The sequence below is a fragment of the Rosa chinensis genome, chromosome 6, assembly GCF_002994745.2.
Source record: "Rosa chinensis cultivar Old Blush chromosome 6, RchiOBHm-V2, whole genome shotgun sequence".
Classification (NCBI taxonomy): Eukaryota; Viridiplantae; Streptophyta; class Magnoliopsida; order Rosales; family Rosaceae; genus Rosa; species Rosa chinensis.
Window position 1 is genome coordinate 62,564,517 of NC_037093.1, and position 16,163 is coordinate 62,580,679.

At 38.2% G+C, this 16,163-nt stretch overlaps 2 protein-coding genes across 2 annotated transcripts; both read left to right on the forward strand.

Moving 5' to 3' along the window:
• Positions 1 to 149: 149 nt before the first annotated feature.
• LOC112170517 (protein IQ-DOMAIN 32) lies at positions 150 to 4,871 on the forward strand. Its single transcript, XM_024307840.2, has 6 exons — positions 150 to 485; positions 1,330 to 1,662; positions 1,749 to 1,928; positions 2,529 to 2,591; positions 2,698 to 4,327; positions 4,433 to 4,871. Exons 1-6 carry the CDS (start codon positions 405 to 407, stop codon positions 4,450 to 4,452), a joined length of 2,307 nt encoding a protein of 768 aa, XP_024163608.1. The 5' UTR covers positions 150 to 404; the 3' UTR covers positions 4,453 to 4,871.
• An 869-nt stretch (positions 4,872 to 5,740) lies between these two features.
• On the forward strand, positions 5,741 to 10,551 carry LOC112172495 (zinc finger CCCH domain-containing protein 6). Its single transcript, XM_024309863.2, has 4 exons — positions 5,741 to 6,150; positions 8,932 to 9,141; positions 9,261 to 9,385; positions 9,476 to 10,551. The coding sequence occupies exons 1-4, from the start codon at positions 6,097 to 6,099 to the stop codon at positions 10,386 to 10,388; spliced, it is 1,302 nt and encodes a 433-aa protein (XP_024165631.1). The 5' UTR covers positions 5,741 to 6,096; the 3' UTR covers positions 10,389 to 10,551.
• The last annotated feature ends 5,612 nt before the right edge of the window (positions 10,552 to 16,163 follow it).

The following is a 16,163-nucleotide window of genomic DNA, read 5'->3' on the forward strand; positions in this document are numbered from 1 at the left end:
AATCCAACGGCAACTTAATGCCAATTTCTCGTGATCAGCGGGTGACGATATTTTCAATTCCAGTCCTTTTCTTCAGAAATAAAAAAAGGTTAGAGAGATCTGACACAACTTTTCTTTTACTTTTCATTTTCCAATAAATATTTTTCAGTGCTTCCACAACGAACAGAGAGCAGAAGTCCGTAGGGCGCAACGGACCTTATAACTGGCGGACTCCAGATGAAAGACTTAGCTAGATTTAAGGAGCGTGTTGGGGTCCGTGCTCCTTAAGCTCCCTGCTGCATTGCCAGTCGCCACATTCCCACTACATAACATAAGGCGGTTTTGTCTCTTAGAGAGAGAGAGAGAGAGAGAGAGAGAGAGTGTGAGAGTTTTTAGAGTGAGAAGAAGTGAGAGAGAGAGAAACAATGGGGAAATCTAACTCCTGCTTCAAAATTATCACATGCGGCAACGATTCAGCGGACAAAGACGGTCTCGAAGTTTCTGAGGTATCTGATTGGCTCAGTCGACTTTGACTTCGTATTGTTCGGTTTTTGTTCTCTTTGATTCGATTGGTAGGGTTTTGTTTTGGTCTTGTGTTCTTAGTTTCTGATATGCATTTCGTTAATTCGAGACTGTAAAATCCGAGTTAGGGAGGTTTTGTGACTTCGAGTGTATTAAGATTAATGCAAGTTTGAGATGCGGTGAAAATTTGAGAGTTGGGAGGTCATTCAAGAGTTGCTATAGTAAGATCTATGAACTTGGATCTGCAATTGACTGGTGTATGACTTTGCTGATTTGATATGAGTAGGAAAACTATCCCTGCTCAATTTCTGTTTGTTGTGATAATTTGTATAACAGGTATGAATGATGGAAGGAAATTCGGCTGGTCGTAACTGCCGTGTGGAATTAATAATGGCAATTTAGCAGAATAGCTGATTATATTTGTATAACTGAAAATTCGTTGACAGATTTGTTGCTATGATCATGAGACATTGGTGCGTGTTAATACGACAAGATTAGATATGAATGTCGGGGTGTTTAAGGCTTTTGGCCTTGTACAATGTCTGTTCTGAAGTGATATGGTCATAAGTGATCGTGTGTCCTGTTTTATGAAACTTTCTTACTCTTTCAACTTGCGAGGGAGGTTCCATGAAGTTATTGTTCTAAGGCAAATTGATCAGGCAAATAGCTTTTGTAATTTTACCTAGTATATTGACAAGTTATGTTGTAATAATGGCAGAGATTTTGGGATCTTATGATTGTGACTCATTTTGGTACCTTCAGGTCCCATGCTTTTGTTGGTAATTTCTGTGAAGTGTATTGATCAATGCTCTTTTGGTTTCATTCTAGAGCAAGGGTTCAGGTGACAAACGTGGCTGGAGTTTCCGTAAGAGGTCTGCACGGCATCGAGTGCTAAGCAACACTGTGATCACCGAAACCCCCACTTCAGGGAATAAGGAGAGCCCAGAATCTGCCCCTCTTACTTTCCAATCACCGGCAAGCACGACTGTTCCAGAGAAAGTATCTGTAATACAATGCACTGATGAGAAACCACAGTTGGTGACTCCTGAGAACCCAAAAGTTTCTACAACTGAAGATGCCTCCGAAGAACAAAGTAAGGTTGAGGACAAACTGGATGAGTCTGCTGTTGTTGTTGTCCAGACTGCTGTCAGAGGATTATTGGTAATTTTTCTTTCAGGTGTAAATGGGTTTTAAGTTTCTAGTTATTAGCACTCCAACTAAACTCTTTTTTCAAATTATTCTCACAGGCTCAAAGATCATTGCTGGAGCTGAAAAATGTAGTCAAGTTGCAAGCTGCTGTCCGTGGCCATTTGGTGCGTAGGCATGCTGTTGGAACTTTGCGTTGTTTTCAAGCCATTGTCAAAATGCAAGCTCTTGTTCGTGCTCGTCAATCTCTTCAGAAGGATAACCATAGTTCAAAAACCTCGGTAATACTACTCGATTCAAACTAGTATAATCTGATCTGCAAGGGGTTGTTGTCCAAATATTTTGTTGCCTTTAATGATCTTGTTATGATAGTTGGCGGTAATTTATTTATATACTGCTCATAATCTCTGTCAACCGTCCATGGTCAAGCTGATAGGAACAACTCAAGTAACGGCATTTCAGGATTTATCACCCCCACTTAGGAAAAGCAAGACGCTATAGTGATTTATTTAATCAAAAATTTTAGGGCACCATGTAAGAAAGATATATTTGTCTCCCGTATCACACTTGCATTCAACTTCTGAAAGAAAGGCTGTAGGGATTGCGTGAACTTTGATATGTAAAAGGATAAACTCATAACTGAAATCTGTCATGATTCTTAAAGTTCGTCAACATTTAGTGGTTAGTCAATTAAATTGAATATTTCCCCAACATTTAATATTTACATACCATTTGAGTTGATTTGCTAAATTTATTTAGTATCTTATTTTTATTGCCATTAGTTATTACTTTCATAATAGATAATTAGCTGTTGAAATGTACTTTGTAGACAATTTGTTAGTGGTGTTTCTGACTCTACTTTTTTTGTTTGCATGTTTCAGAAGAAGGCAAATGTAACCTACATTTCCATTGAAAAGCTACTTAGCAATAGCTTTGCCCGCCAGGTATGCTTGGCATCTCTTTGTCATGTGTTTTGCATTTGTGTTTCAGGCTTTTCCATCGTACCTTTAATTGTCACAACTAATTTGATATTTTTTCTTTCAACTAAAGCTCTTAGAATCAACACCGAAGAACCAACCTATTCATGTTAAGTGTGATCCTTCTAAGCCTGATTCTGCTTGGAAATGGTTGGAAATGTGGATGTCAGTCTCAACGAAGGATACTCCACATTTAAACGAAGCAGTATCAGTGGTAGAGCAATTGGAAACAGAAAAGGAAGAAATTTCCGAGTCTCCACGTGAATCTAAAACTCAATATTGTGAGATGGAAGAATCAAATTCCAGCATAAGGGAGATTGCGCTTTCTGAAAGTGAAGAAAGTCTGATTACTTATGATGCCGACAACTTGAACTTTCAGGCAAGCCATTCTACCTCTTATACAGTGAGAGACAATAATGAGCAGCCTCAGTTGGAGAACACCAGTACATCTGCTGTGAAAGAGACCCCAGTAGAAATAAATTTATCAGATGCAGATTCTAACATGGAGTTCAAAGCTTTATCTGGGAAACCTGTAACTGAAACTGAACAACCTAAACGTTCTATGAAAAGATCTGCCACAGAACAACTGGAAACTGATGGAAAGAAATCTGTATTTGGATCCAGGAATGTGACTAATCCTGCATTTATTGCTGCTCAGTCAAAATTTGCAGAGCTGACTTCAACAACCAATTCAGCTAGGTCGATCAGTTCATCTCCTCAAGATGTTTCTGGAGTTGAAACACAAAGGGACACATTCTCATCTGAGGTGGATACTGAAGTCAGAGCAAAGGAGCTAAGTGTAGCAGAGAATCCAGTCCCCCATGGATCACAAGTTCAAGTGGGTGGTTCTGAGTGTGGCACCGAAATCTCTATTTCTTCCACTCTTGATTCGCCTGATAGATCTGATTTTGGAGCCATGGAGCGTGACCATGATCATGATGCGAAAGTTTCGGAGGAAAAGATTTGCAGTCCAAAAAATACAAGAGACATTGATGTTGAAACTAAGGATTTCCCGGAAACCCCAGTCTCCAACTTATGTAACGCTGTCACAGAACCCGAGAAAATTGGTGCTGTCAATGGCGAAACTGTCAATGGTGAAACCATAAATTCTGAGGTTGCTATGGTCTCCCCACAAACAGAGTCAAAGCCAGAGAGAACCACATCTGATGTACAGAGAGAACAGGACACTGAAGCAAGTATGCAAGCATATGGTTCATCCCCAGAAGCCTCACCAAGAAGCCATTTGACTGTCCCTGAATCACAGCAAGGGACACCTTCTAGTCTGGTATCAGTGAAAGCCAAAAGGAACAAAGGTGACAAGAATGGATCCAATAAAAAACGTATGTCCCAGTCTGCAGGAAAGAAATCACCCTCTAATCCAAATCATGATTCTGGCTCAAGTAAAGATAATAAAAATGGGAAGAGACGCAATTCATTTGGTTCGACTAAACCTGATCAGGCTGATCAAGAACCAAGAGATAGCAGCAGCAGTAGTTCTATTCCTCATTTCATGCAAGCCACAGAGTCTGCTAGAGCAAAGCTTCAAGCAACTACCTCTCCCAGATCGAGTCCAGATGTGCAAGACAGGGAGATTTACATCAAGAAGAGACATTCCTTACCTGGTGTGAATGGAAGGCAGGGATCTCCTCGCGTCCAGCGGTCCATGTCTCAGGCTCAGACACAGCAGGGTGCAAAGGGCACTGGTATGCTTACTTCACATAGTAATCCCTGAGCAAAGTGTGTGTAAATTCAAATTTAATGTTGTTAGGTTACTTTATTTCTTACCACTTTATTTCTGTTATTTTCAGAGAGAAAATGGCAAAGGTGAAGAACTGAAGTGATGAGACATCTGAAAGAGAATGGTGGCAGATGACCAACTCCGTTAACTGGAAATTTGGAGTCCGTCGATTACGTGACTGGTAGCTAGTTTTTCCCTGCTTGGATAGCGCCTTAGTTAACCCACGCTAGTTACTGGAGTTCTATAAATATATGAAACTGAGCGAGGTTTTCATGTACATTTTCTTTTCTATTATCACTGCTGCTATTGTTCATTATTGTTTTCTGTAACTTCTTCCAAATGGTATAAATCTGCGTGTGATATTGTTTGGGTTTGGTACAGATGCTTAAGCTTGGTTGTGGCCATAGTTTGAGGCAACTACATATAAGATGAAGAGCTTTTGAAAGCTTTTTGCCAGGTGTTATTGTAATAAAATTGAATCTCTCTATTTTTTGGTGTTACTTATGAAATCCTTGGTGTTATTTCATTTGTTTTCTCAGCATTCCGTCATATTCCTTTACGACACGATGATTTACCGATTTGCTTCACAATTTACCAGTAGCTAATAAATTCACCATCAAATTCTATTGTGTTGTTCAACACCATCACCATGTGAAGATTTTAACCACGCCATGACATGTATCAAAACAATTTCGTGGTATATTATGGACAAATACAACATTGTAAATTTTAAAACTTTCATGTAACCCTACTGTACCAAGTAAAGATCAGAAACAAGTAACCTGATCGATGCATGCTTTTCAACGTGCTGTTCATTTTCGTTTACTTAAACGAAAAAAACCAGAGCCTAGCTCAGATTTATTTATTTATTTATTTATTTTTAATCAGATGTTTTTCTATTTTTAACTCATTTTGTTTTTGATAAGTTTCAGCTTGAGAGAAACTAGAAGAGGAAGAAAGTTGTTGACTTATTGGTAAACGACTCCTGAAACCTGTGAAAGGGCCGGTGATTCATACCTACAATTAATGAAAGTTATTTTTCATATTTGCCATTTTGACAAAATTTAATTTTACCAAAAACTAACTAACGAACCACCCACCACTTATATAAGCGAAATATTTATTTTTGGGCCAACCCAGGTGACGTGACAGTCGGCCGCAGTAACCGGTAAATAGTAATATTTGGGAGGACAGTCAACAGTGTCATTCTCGTACCAAAAAGGCTGTGGTCAAAAATCGTAAGCCCACTCCTGAGCCCGTTACGTAATTAAGATCACCCACTCGCACCGCCATCGCGTGCATCACATCTCCGCTACCGCCAAAAACACCCGCAGCTCCACGCGCCCATTCCATAAAACCAAAACCGAAAGGTGGTAAAAAAAACCCAAAAATTAGAATAACGATAATAGAAAAGAGAGAGCGATTTATGTAGGTTACGGCGAAAGCCATAGCCATAGCCAGAACCAGAGGATTGGATTTTGTGTCGAATTAGGGTTTGCTAGTGGCCAACCCGATTGGGAAACAGTGAGCTTGTTCGATTTGGATCGCCCGCCTTGAATCGGCTCTGTTAGTTTAGATTCAACTTGCGGCTGTGATGATCCAGACTCAGTAAAGACTAGGGTTTCGAATCTGAGCGTAGATTGGGGTTTTACGATTTGAATTGAAACTCTTAACTAAAGACTTGGGGGATTGGAGCAGGAAAAAAAAGAAGGGTTTGTTGGGATTATACATAATATGCGGGGATTGCAGAAACGGGTTTCTTGGGCTTCAGATGTTAATCTTTCACAGGTAAAAAGTTGCATTTCAGTGACCAAATTGAAATTGATTATTCCGTTGAGTGGTTTTGGGGTTGTTGCAACTGAAAATGAACCCCACCGATCAGTTATCTGAACTCGCATCTTTTTTTTTTTTTTTTTTTTTTTTTTGTTGATTTTGTTCTTGTATTGATTGGTTTGGTATGATGTGTTCTTTGGTATCTATTGAGTTTGATTTCTCATTTCGATGATGTCCAGCATGGTTTCTTTGGTCTCACAAATGAATTGGGGCTTCTTAATTTGAGGCATTTCTGGGAAACATTTTGCATCATTTGTATAGACAGAATTTGGTAACTGAAGAAGAAGTACTCTTTTTTGGCTCATTATTATTGTCCAATTGAAATGGTACAGTTTGAATTGCTTTGCATGTGAATCCGTAAGTTTTTCAAGAGCTGAGCTGAGATTGTCAAGTGTGTAGACGTATTTTCTGATTGAGGCCATAATTTTAAGTTCAGAAGACAATGAACATAAATTCTTTCAATAACACTCAATTCACTCTGGAGCTCAGATCTCATGTATCATTTGACTTGGTACTTGCTTATTTTGAAGTTTTTACATGAGGCGACAAAACATCTCGCTTCCATCTTTCTTAAAATTGAAACAAGTTTGTCTTAAACCGGGCGCTATTTTTGATGAATTAGTCAATTGTTACAGTGATAAAGGCAATTGGATTAGAGGGATGATGAACATTGGAAACAAAGTGCCTTAAAGGTCTAGAAATATTTAGTAACTCATGAAGAAGAATCTGACTATAAGTGAGACCGGATACAACTTCATTCTTATATGCAAAATGTCAGCGGTGAAAACCATTTCTGGAGACTTTTTGAAGATAGCAGTTCAATGTTATTTCAAACAGAGAGGATATGCAATGGAGATTATAATCCAACATGTAATAAATGTAAATTACAAACTAATGTTATGAAATTTGAAGGAGCTTTGACAATGTTGGAATGATATGCAGAGGAAAAAGGTATAATAATGATATAAATGCGAGTTAGACGTTATCAAGAAGATAACGTGGTCTTATGCAATGAAACTGGGGAAGTGTTCTCTTTGAGAAGTATTCTCATTTCCTGTGGAAAAGATTCTACAAGAACAAGAAGATGGCATGATGTGTTTTCTCATTTCCTACTTTGTTGTTGAATACCTTCATTGATAAGTGGCTAATTCTTGTTCTATTTTAAGTTTCTTTTGCAAGTGGCATTCCGTTTGAGTGTGGCACCAAAAGTAGTGGATTGTAAACTGGTTTTATTGTGATAATTTCTTTTCTCACATATCTATATGTCATGATTTCTGCATTTCTCTTTTCATATGGCTTGTGTTAGTCTGTGCTGTAGTTGCTTCCTTGAATGGTTCACTGCCTTTCTGTCTTGAACTTTAGTGAGTTTCAATTCTATCAAATGTTTGAGAATGCCATAACTTTTCAGAAGAAACACATTATAGAAAAAAATCGTGTGCTTGGGAAAGGTGAAAATCCATAAAGGGTTTTTCTATTTAAAATTTCTTTGGGTTTGTTTTGTTACACAAGTTTAATGTGCCATTCATTAGCATGGATTGAATTTAACTCGGAAGTGCTTTATTTCTGAAATTGTTTCTTTTCTTTTTTGTTGAAGAGGAGAATAAGTCCAAGACTTGAGCCGCTTCCAACGTGGGAGGGCCAAATCATAGTGTTAACTTCCACATTCACCGCTGAGGCATGCAAAATTAAGAAAGCAAAAGGTCATTTGGATCTTGGTCGGCCATCCAATTAGCGTGAATATAACCTTCCCAGAACGCGTAACACTCGATGCATCTCTACTCTTGAGTGGATTCGAGTATTTTTTGCACCCATTAGTTAATTGAAGTTGTACATGAGAGATGCAGGGTCTGGATTGAGGTTTTAAAAGAATAGTTTGGATGTAAGGTATAATTATCGGTAATGGATAAAGCTAAATGAGCCATTAAGCCCCATTTTCCAAGTGAACTTCTCACAGCATGTCCATTGATCCTTTTCCTTAACCTCACCTATCCACCATTGGCCTGGTGGTAGAGACCTCTGGCTCTTCTATATCATTATAGTTTTGCTTCTTTTATTTCTCTCATGAATGAAAGGGTTTTTTTTATTTTTGAACGTTGTTAGGTGTGAGATCTTTAGATCTTTACTTCTGTGGAAGAGATCTGAATTATGTTGGTTTGAAGTGTGAAACTCGAAATATAGATTCATTTTTGGCTTTTCTGTTTTGAGACACCAAATTTCATGAGGGAAGTTGAGAATGCAACATCTAGCTTATAACCTTGTCCTGTTGTTTAGGAGTCGGCCACTTCTTTCCTGCTAAGTAGCTGGTCACTGGTTGCTTTTTCACTAAACTATCTCATACTAGAGTTAGTTTAAGTTGGCTATCTCTTGTATATGGGAAGTCGTGGTGTCTGGTTTATTGGCCTATATTAGTTTTGCAAATCTCCATCCAAAAATTAATTGCAGGTGAAATCAATAAGAATCGAATTCATATGCAAATCTTTTTCACAAGTAATGAGTTAAGAGTGGGTATGTTAGGAATGAATTTCCCCTTCTTTTTTTTCTTCTTGTTTTTTTGGAAAATTTGAGAACTACTTGAGTGATGTGGATGTTTACAGTTTCCTTTGAACTTTTAGTCCTCAGGTCAGTTTACCTGTGCATATTATGAAGGAGTTAATAGAGAATGATGCCTAGGCATGATGATTTATAGTATAGTAAACAGTTATACTGTACTAAGCTTCTTTTCAATTTGTTATACAGGTTAAGCTGTTTCTGTTGGAGGACTCTCCGTCACAAGTTGGGTTGAGTGCTCAAGATCACCTCCAAGCAAAGACATCATGGTTGTCACATTCATCTGGAACAGGCTCTGATGACAATCTGCCCCCTGGTTTTGAAAGTGCTCATCCAGCAAATCAGCTGCAGATAGACTTATCTCAAATTCCTTTAATTAGATGGAAATCTCCTCCGAGGGTAAATATGAACTTTTGCATTGAGATTTTAATCTTGATCATGTACCTTGCGGTGTCGATAATAATTATGGCATTGACTTCATTTTGAAGTTTTTGATGCATATTACTAATTTTTCACAGGTTGTACTGAACTTGGCTTGGCAAGTTGTTGCTGGGGAAGAAAGCAAAGAGGTAGAGAGTGAAAATCAGAGAGAGTTACGAGTACTGGAAGCAGTTTATCCACGACCATCTGCTATTCCTCTAAAGTTCGATTCTTTCTTTTTTATCTTCTTATGGCATGGATCTTGGATTTACCTACCGTTGAACTAAACCACTTGTCATTTTTCTCCATGCAGCCCCTTTGTAGATGTGGAGGAGTCTAGTCACAATGATGTACAACCTCTTTCGATACCTATTACTCCTATTGAAGAGGAAGATGTAGCAATTAGTACATCATCTGAATTCATGGTGCCATTTAAGATTCCCACAAGTTCACAATCCTTCCTATCAATGCATGGAACTCCAGCTCAATCTCAAAGCAGTGCAGCTAATAATAGAAATCTCATTGCCTCTAGTAAGCCAACAGCTGGGACTCCTATTGGGGTAGAACCGAATGTTGTAGCTGCTGCCTCTGCTGCCCTTGGTGCAATCATGAATGGCAATAATGAACATGGAAATATGATTGACCATGAATTGCTGATTCAGATTTTGAGCAACCCAAAGATGATTGAGAAATTGGTTACAGATCCACAGGCAGTGACTAGATCACCATCCATGACTTCATCAGATCCATTCCCGCTTCACATTAATAACACAGAAAGTATTGCACCTTTGTCAACCGCTCCATCAAGTGGACATTTCTATCCTCAGGCAAATATGGGTGGAATGGGACATCTTTCTGATCAATCTTTGTTATCAAGCATTCCAGTTTCCTCCTCGCCTTCTGTCGGACCACCACCAGCAAAGGATATCAACTATTATAAAAGCTTGATTCAACAACATGGAGGGGATAGGCACGACTCCTTCCCACCATTTGGCAATCGTCCTAGCCACCATTCGGCAAACCAAGAATCCTATAATGGTTACAAATCAAGGGAATCAAAGCCTAAGATTATGAAGCCTTGCATATACTTCAATAGTTCAAGGGGGTGCCGCCATGGAGCAAATTGTTCATTCCAACATGATGCATCTTTCCAACAGCAGGGTAGTCGTGTGCCCGAGGTCCAGAATGCTAAGAGAATGAAAGTTGATAGGGAGATAAGTAGTTAATGTAGTTCTTGTATGTACATTTTTCATTTCAAATGAAGAGCCTTAGTGTGGCTCAAGTTTCTTTGGAGTTGATTTTGTCAACATTTGTTTAATTTATTACCATAATCACTCTTGTTAGAGCATAAAGATTTCTCTTTTGAATGAAGCCTTCATGTCATTATCATTTGCGGCAACAATGCAATTGTTCTTTCCAAAATATGGTTTGTTCACATGTGGCATGGGTTCTGGTCTTCCATCTCTCCAGTTCTTCCTTCTATTTACAGTTTTATATCCTGATTAACGTTAGGGCTGTCAATGGGTCGTGTCGGGTCAAGCTATTTGTCGTGTCGCAAGATACAAACTCAAATCCAACTCATTTAATAATCGTGTCAAACATTTAAACCCAAGCTATTTATTAAACGGGTTATCCGTTTCCAACCCACTTAACCCATTTAATAAATAGGTTGTGTCATGTTTGACAAAATGACTTATTTAAGAGTTAACAATGCGATCCATTTAACTAAAAAAATGCATAAATTGATTAAATTCACTAAAAACTCCACAAGACGAAGAAAATAAATAATTATATATAATTCATAAATAATTAAATCCAATAATTATAAAGCAAAATATTTCAAATTGTCTAATCTTATGATCAAATACTCCCAATGTCTAAAATTTCAAGATGAAGTATAGCATAATTCGGTTATACGGGTTCATTTCGTGTTGGCGGGTTGACCCGTGGCCGACCCATTTATTAAATGGGTCATGGTGGGTTAACCCACGACCGACTCGCTTTTTAATCGTGCGGGTTCAACCTGCTTTATTTCGTGCTGATTTCGAGTCGTGTTATCTGGTCGTGCCGGAATTGACAGCCCTAATTAACGTTATGGTTTTACTGCTCTAATGAAACAGTTAACCATCATTACGCTGAGTAGCCATAGGGTGATTGCAGACGGACATGCCATCCCTGCAGTACCTCTCTAAACAGTGATCATGGCTTCAATCAAAGGCTCGCCAACTCCATCTTGACGACAATGGTGGTTCATCTTAGACCTCGTTTGTTTCATGGAAAGGAAAGCAATTCCTTTGTCTTTCCCATGGGAAGAGAAATGAAATTTCCCAACAACTTTCCATGCCTACGTTTGGTAACGTAAAGAAAGTTATTATGAAAGTTGTTAAAATTTTTGTAAATAATGTAATAAAATAATATGTTGTGAGTGATAAATGCAAGTAAAGAGGGAGGAAAGTGATTCTTATTTTCCCTTCCTTCAGGAAACGATTTTTTTTCCTTTTGCATCCCAAACACAAGAATGCTTCCTTTCCGCGAACTAAGGGTTACACTGATATTCTGAGTCTGTTCAGGTCAGTAAGGCTTGCAAAATATGCCACAGGTTTTCTTTATAAATCAGCCCAAAGTCGGCAACACATACGTTTTTTTTTTTTTTGCTACATTGGCAGCACGAGGCCCAGAAAAAAAAAGAAAAAACTAACCAGCCGTAGCTGTTACAAAAGATCTAGGCCTAACAAGGCATCAATGTCGTTCTGAACTATCTGGTTGACAAAGATAGGAGGATTTGGTAAATGCAAAAGGCCAAAATCCATCTCTGTGCTTCTCTTTGCTAAGCAATCAGCCACCATGTTCCTCTCCCTATGAACATGATAGATAGAGTTGTTGGAGAGGAAAGATCCCACATTGGAAAAGTGACAAATAAAATATAACTTATAAGTGGGTGGATCTCACCCAATTGTACCGAGGCCTTTTGTGATTAAAACCCAACACCTAATGAGTGGTTAAGTTGGGACAGTATCGGTACAATGGTGGGCCACGGGTCACGCTTGTCGCTGTTTAACATGGTATCAGAGCGGGTCCTTCTCCAATTGCGTCTCCACGTAGGCACGTATCATGAACCTAAATTGGGGTTCCCTGTATTGCCATTGAAATTACCAAGTGTCCAATGTGGGCCTTGGATTGTATCGACCAAGTCTCCGATATGAGACTTGTGTCCAAATTTCTAATGATTTCTAATGTGGAAATTGGATTAATTAATTTCACGTGCAGACCTAGAGTTAGGTTGCACGTGAGGGGGCGTGTTGGAGAGGAAAGATCCCACATTGGAAAAGTGACAAATAAAATATAACTTATAAGTGGGTGGATCTCACCCAATTGTACCGAGGCCTTTTGTGATTAAAACCCAACACCTAATGAGTGGTTAAGTTGGGACAGTATCGGTACAATGGTGGGCCACGGGTCACGCTTGTCGCTGTTTAACAAGAGTAGGAATCAAAAGACAATAGAAGAGTTTTGCAGGTTGAAAATAAGGTATCAAGAGGATGTAAACCAGTATCATTGCTATTGAGGAGGTTGACCAGCACTTCAGAATCAAATTCGATCATAATATGCTTAATGTGAAGGTCACTAGCTAAGTGAAGACCAGTAGAAATTAAGCCCCCAAGCTTCTGCTTGCAACACTTCACCATGAGTCCATGACCAATGCATCTCATAAAACCTACAACCCACTCTCCAGAACCATCCCTAATAACACCACCAGCACCAATCATACCAGCTGAATTTTTAGAGCCATCCACATTGAGTTTGAAATAGTTAGGAGGAGGTTTTAGCCAACATAACAGCTCAATTCTAAAAACAGCAGCAACCTTTGATTTAGAAGTAGCTCTAGCCCATTTAGATAGGTAAGTCAAGAACTCAAGATAGAATTAACTGCATCATAGGGACCTAGAAAAGTATTGTCGAAAACATACTTGTTTCTCCATTTCCATATAAACCAACAAACAAAAATGAATAATTTGTACCAATGAAAACCATGAAACCTGCATTTTTGTTGAAACAAATTCGCAGCGACCCAGTCATCCCACTGAAGTGTACGTGAAAGTTCTAGTCATGGAGATAGGGACGCCAATAGCATTCCATATAGCAGCTGCTTTAGGAGAATCTCGGAATAGATGGGTCGAAGATTCTTTATCACCTGGACAATGTATACAGCTTGGATCAGTAGTCAAATGTCTAATAAATCTGTTAACATTAGTCAAGAGTCTGCCTTTGAGAAGTAGCCAAGCGAAAATCTTCAATGTGGGAGGAATGTTTAAATTCCAAATATGCTTCTATTTAGGATCGGGACGCTGGTCAAGATCAGCAATGCTGCAATAAGCACTCTTTACAGAGAATTGTCCATTTGGAGTATGCCTCCATATTAACTTATCATTCATTTGACCCAGGTAAGAAATAGGGATGCATAAAATCTTTTCAACCAACAATTGGAGGGCAAGCAAAGAGCAAAGCAGCATCCCATTCTCTGTTTTCCAAGGAATCATAAACCATGATACTATCATCCACCATAGAAGGGTCATTTGCAAAATCACAGAGTAAACCACAACCTGACCAATGATCAGTCCAAAAGTGCACCTCCTTACCATTACCAATTCTCCATATCTTTGTCTAATGATAAAGCTACCAAAACAAACACTATTCCATGTACTTGAACAATTACTAAGCAGGCTATCACGTTTAAGATATTTCTCTTTCAAAATCCTACACCATAAGCCATCATCATGAGCCGTAATTCTCCAGCTAAGTTTAGCCAACATAGCCTTATTCATGTCAATTGTTCTTTTAATTCCAAGGCCACCTGCATACTTTAGTTGACAAACAGTGTCCCAATTAACGAGATGAACCTTCCTCTTTCCCTCATAATCCCCCCCAAAGAAAATCACGATTCAGTTTATCCAAGGAATCACAAATAAAAACAGGAAGTTTGGTGGTTTAAATAGGAGTAGAAGCAGTGACAGCCTGAATTAGTGTCAACCTACCAGCCATGCTTAAAGTCTTACTTTTCCAGCCAGCAAGTCTAGTCTACACTTTATCAATCAGAGAAGAGTAAGTAGCTTTAGTCACTCTAGTATGAATTAAAGGCATCCCAAGGTATTTACCCAAGTCCCTTTTGGCGCCCCACATATTCTCACGCTGGCTTTCTCAGCTAGAGGCACTCAAATTTCAGTTAGAGGTTCTCAAACTGAATGGATGGATGGTTAGTATGTGTAACAGTTATGAGTTGGTTTTGTACTTTGCATTGTATTAGTGCCTCAACCCTTGTTTGGTTTCCAGCTCTATGACCAGAAATCTGTGTTTCCTACATTCACAAATCTCAAGCATTTGGAATTACAATTTGTACATGATGATGATTGTTGTCCTCTGCATTTGGCCTCTTTCATTGAGGCTTCTTCTTGCTTGCACAAACTTCTGTTGAAGGTATATAATCTTCTATCTTTTTTGATAGTCCTTATTGTTTTGACCATGGTGCCATGTGATGCATCTTTCTTACTGGTTTGTCTTATAATGTCATGTCATTCGTTTTCTTCTTCTGTTACTTGTAAAATCATGTTTAACAATTGTACTGAAACGATAGAGAAAGATAATATATCTATAATCGAATTCAAAATCAATTGGGATTTGCAGTTATGTTGTTGACTTGGTTTGCTATTTGGTTTATTTTTCAGTTCTGCCATTCTGTGTTTGATCCTGTAATAGTAGATGACTTTTACTTCTGAGAGGTCGCACTTCTGTACTAAATGTTTCAATAAGAATTGTCGATGATTCCGGCTTAATGAGTTCTGTTTGAATATGATCCATTCATTGATGAACACTATAGTTCATTTGTTCTGAGAACCTTAATTTCAACAAGATAGAATACAATATCTACAATTTCAATTAGATTGAATAAATGTTTCCTTGATGCAGTTGCCAGGGATTATCTCTACATGTGATGGCAGAGAAAAGCAAATTAAGCAAGCTCCGAAATGCTTCCATCAATACCTTAGGGTAGTGGAAGTGGCAGGGTATCGTGGTCATACAAGTGATTTTGAACTTGTCATGTACTTGATCAAAACTTGTTATCCGTCCTGTTCAAGAGGGGTATCAGCTGAAGAAGCAGTCTGGTGTAAATGCGGAGAGGGAAGAAAAAGAGGAAAGAAAACATGCTAGGAACCAGCTTGAAGAAAAATGCCTTCTTCTGTAGAATTTGTGTGCCAGCTCTAGCACTGCCTTAAGTATTAGTGAGTACAATGAGATGGCCGGAGTTGTTAATGGAACTATTCTGTTCGAGTTGTTATGAAAAGTAAATGGAACTATTATGTTCAAATTTCAGGATGAGGAAAACAAAACCAAAAATAATTGTCTTGGCATCTTGCACTTTCAAGAATTTGGAATATTTGGAACTTTTAAACATTCCTTCTAGCTTTCACGTAATAGGGATTAGCTTCCATGAGTTCCATCATCACATGCATAAAAGGGAAAGGGAACTCTAGTTGTATAGAATTGAATAGGAATAGTGTATAGTTTAAACTCTGAAGTATAACAACTAATTCAAAAATGAAAAGCACATACGCTTGTTTTTTTCCTTTTTTTTTTTTTTGAATTAAAGAAACTTTCACCCTATTATTAAGTACGTAGTTTGGAACTCCAACCACATGAGAAAAAGAGCTACTCATATTCCAACATAAGCATACCGACAAAAAAAAAAAAATTCCAACATAATTATCTAGGGATATTTTCACAAACAGTGTATGAAGTATGGATGATTCTACACTTTGGTGTATGAACTTTGAAAACTATCAGATTGGTGTATGAACTTTGCATTTCAACATCATTTTGGTATATCAGGTTAACACCATTAAGTTTTTGCATGCAAAAGTTAACGGAAAAGTTTTTTTTTTTTTTTTATTTTTTTTTATAACTGTTCTAGGAGATATTTAACGGAAAAGTTAACGATGTACACTAAA

Bases quoted from the DNA above. Each gene is read 5' to 3' on its own strand.
- LOC112170517 (XM_024307840.2), top strand. From the start codon at position 405: ATGGGGAAATCTAACTCCTGCTTCAAAATTATCACATGCGGCAACGAT. The intron at 1,663-1,748 runs GTAATTTTTCTT...TTATTCTCACAG, and splicing joins CTGCTGTCAGAGGATTATTG to GCTCAAAGATCATTGCTGGA. The intron at 4,328-4,432 runs GTATGCTTACTT...TGTTATTTTCAG, and splicing joins GCAGGGTGCAAAGGGCACTG to AGAGAAAATGGCAAAGGTGA.
- LOC112172495 (XM_024309863.2), top strand. From the start codon at position 6,097: ATGCGGGGATTGCAGAAACGGGTTTCTTGGGCTTCAGATGTTAATCTT. The intron at 6,151-8,931 runs GTAAAAAGTTGC...TTTGTTATACAG, and splicing joins CAGATGTTAATCTTTCACAG to GTTAAGCTGTTTCTGTTGGA. The intron at 9,142-9,260 runs GTAAATATGAAC...AATTTTTCACAG, and splicing joins GATGGAAATCTCCTCCGAGG to GTTGTACTGAACTTGGCTTG.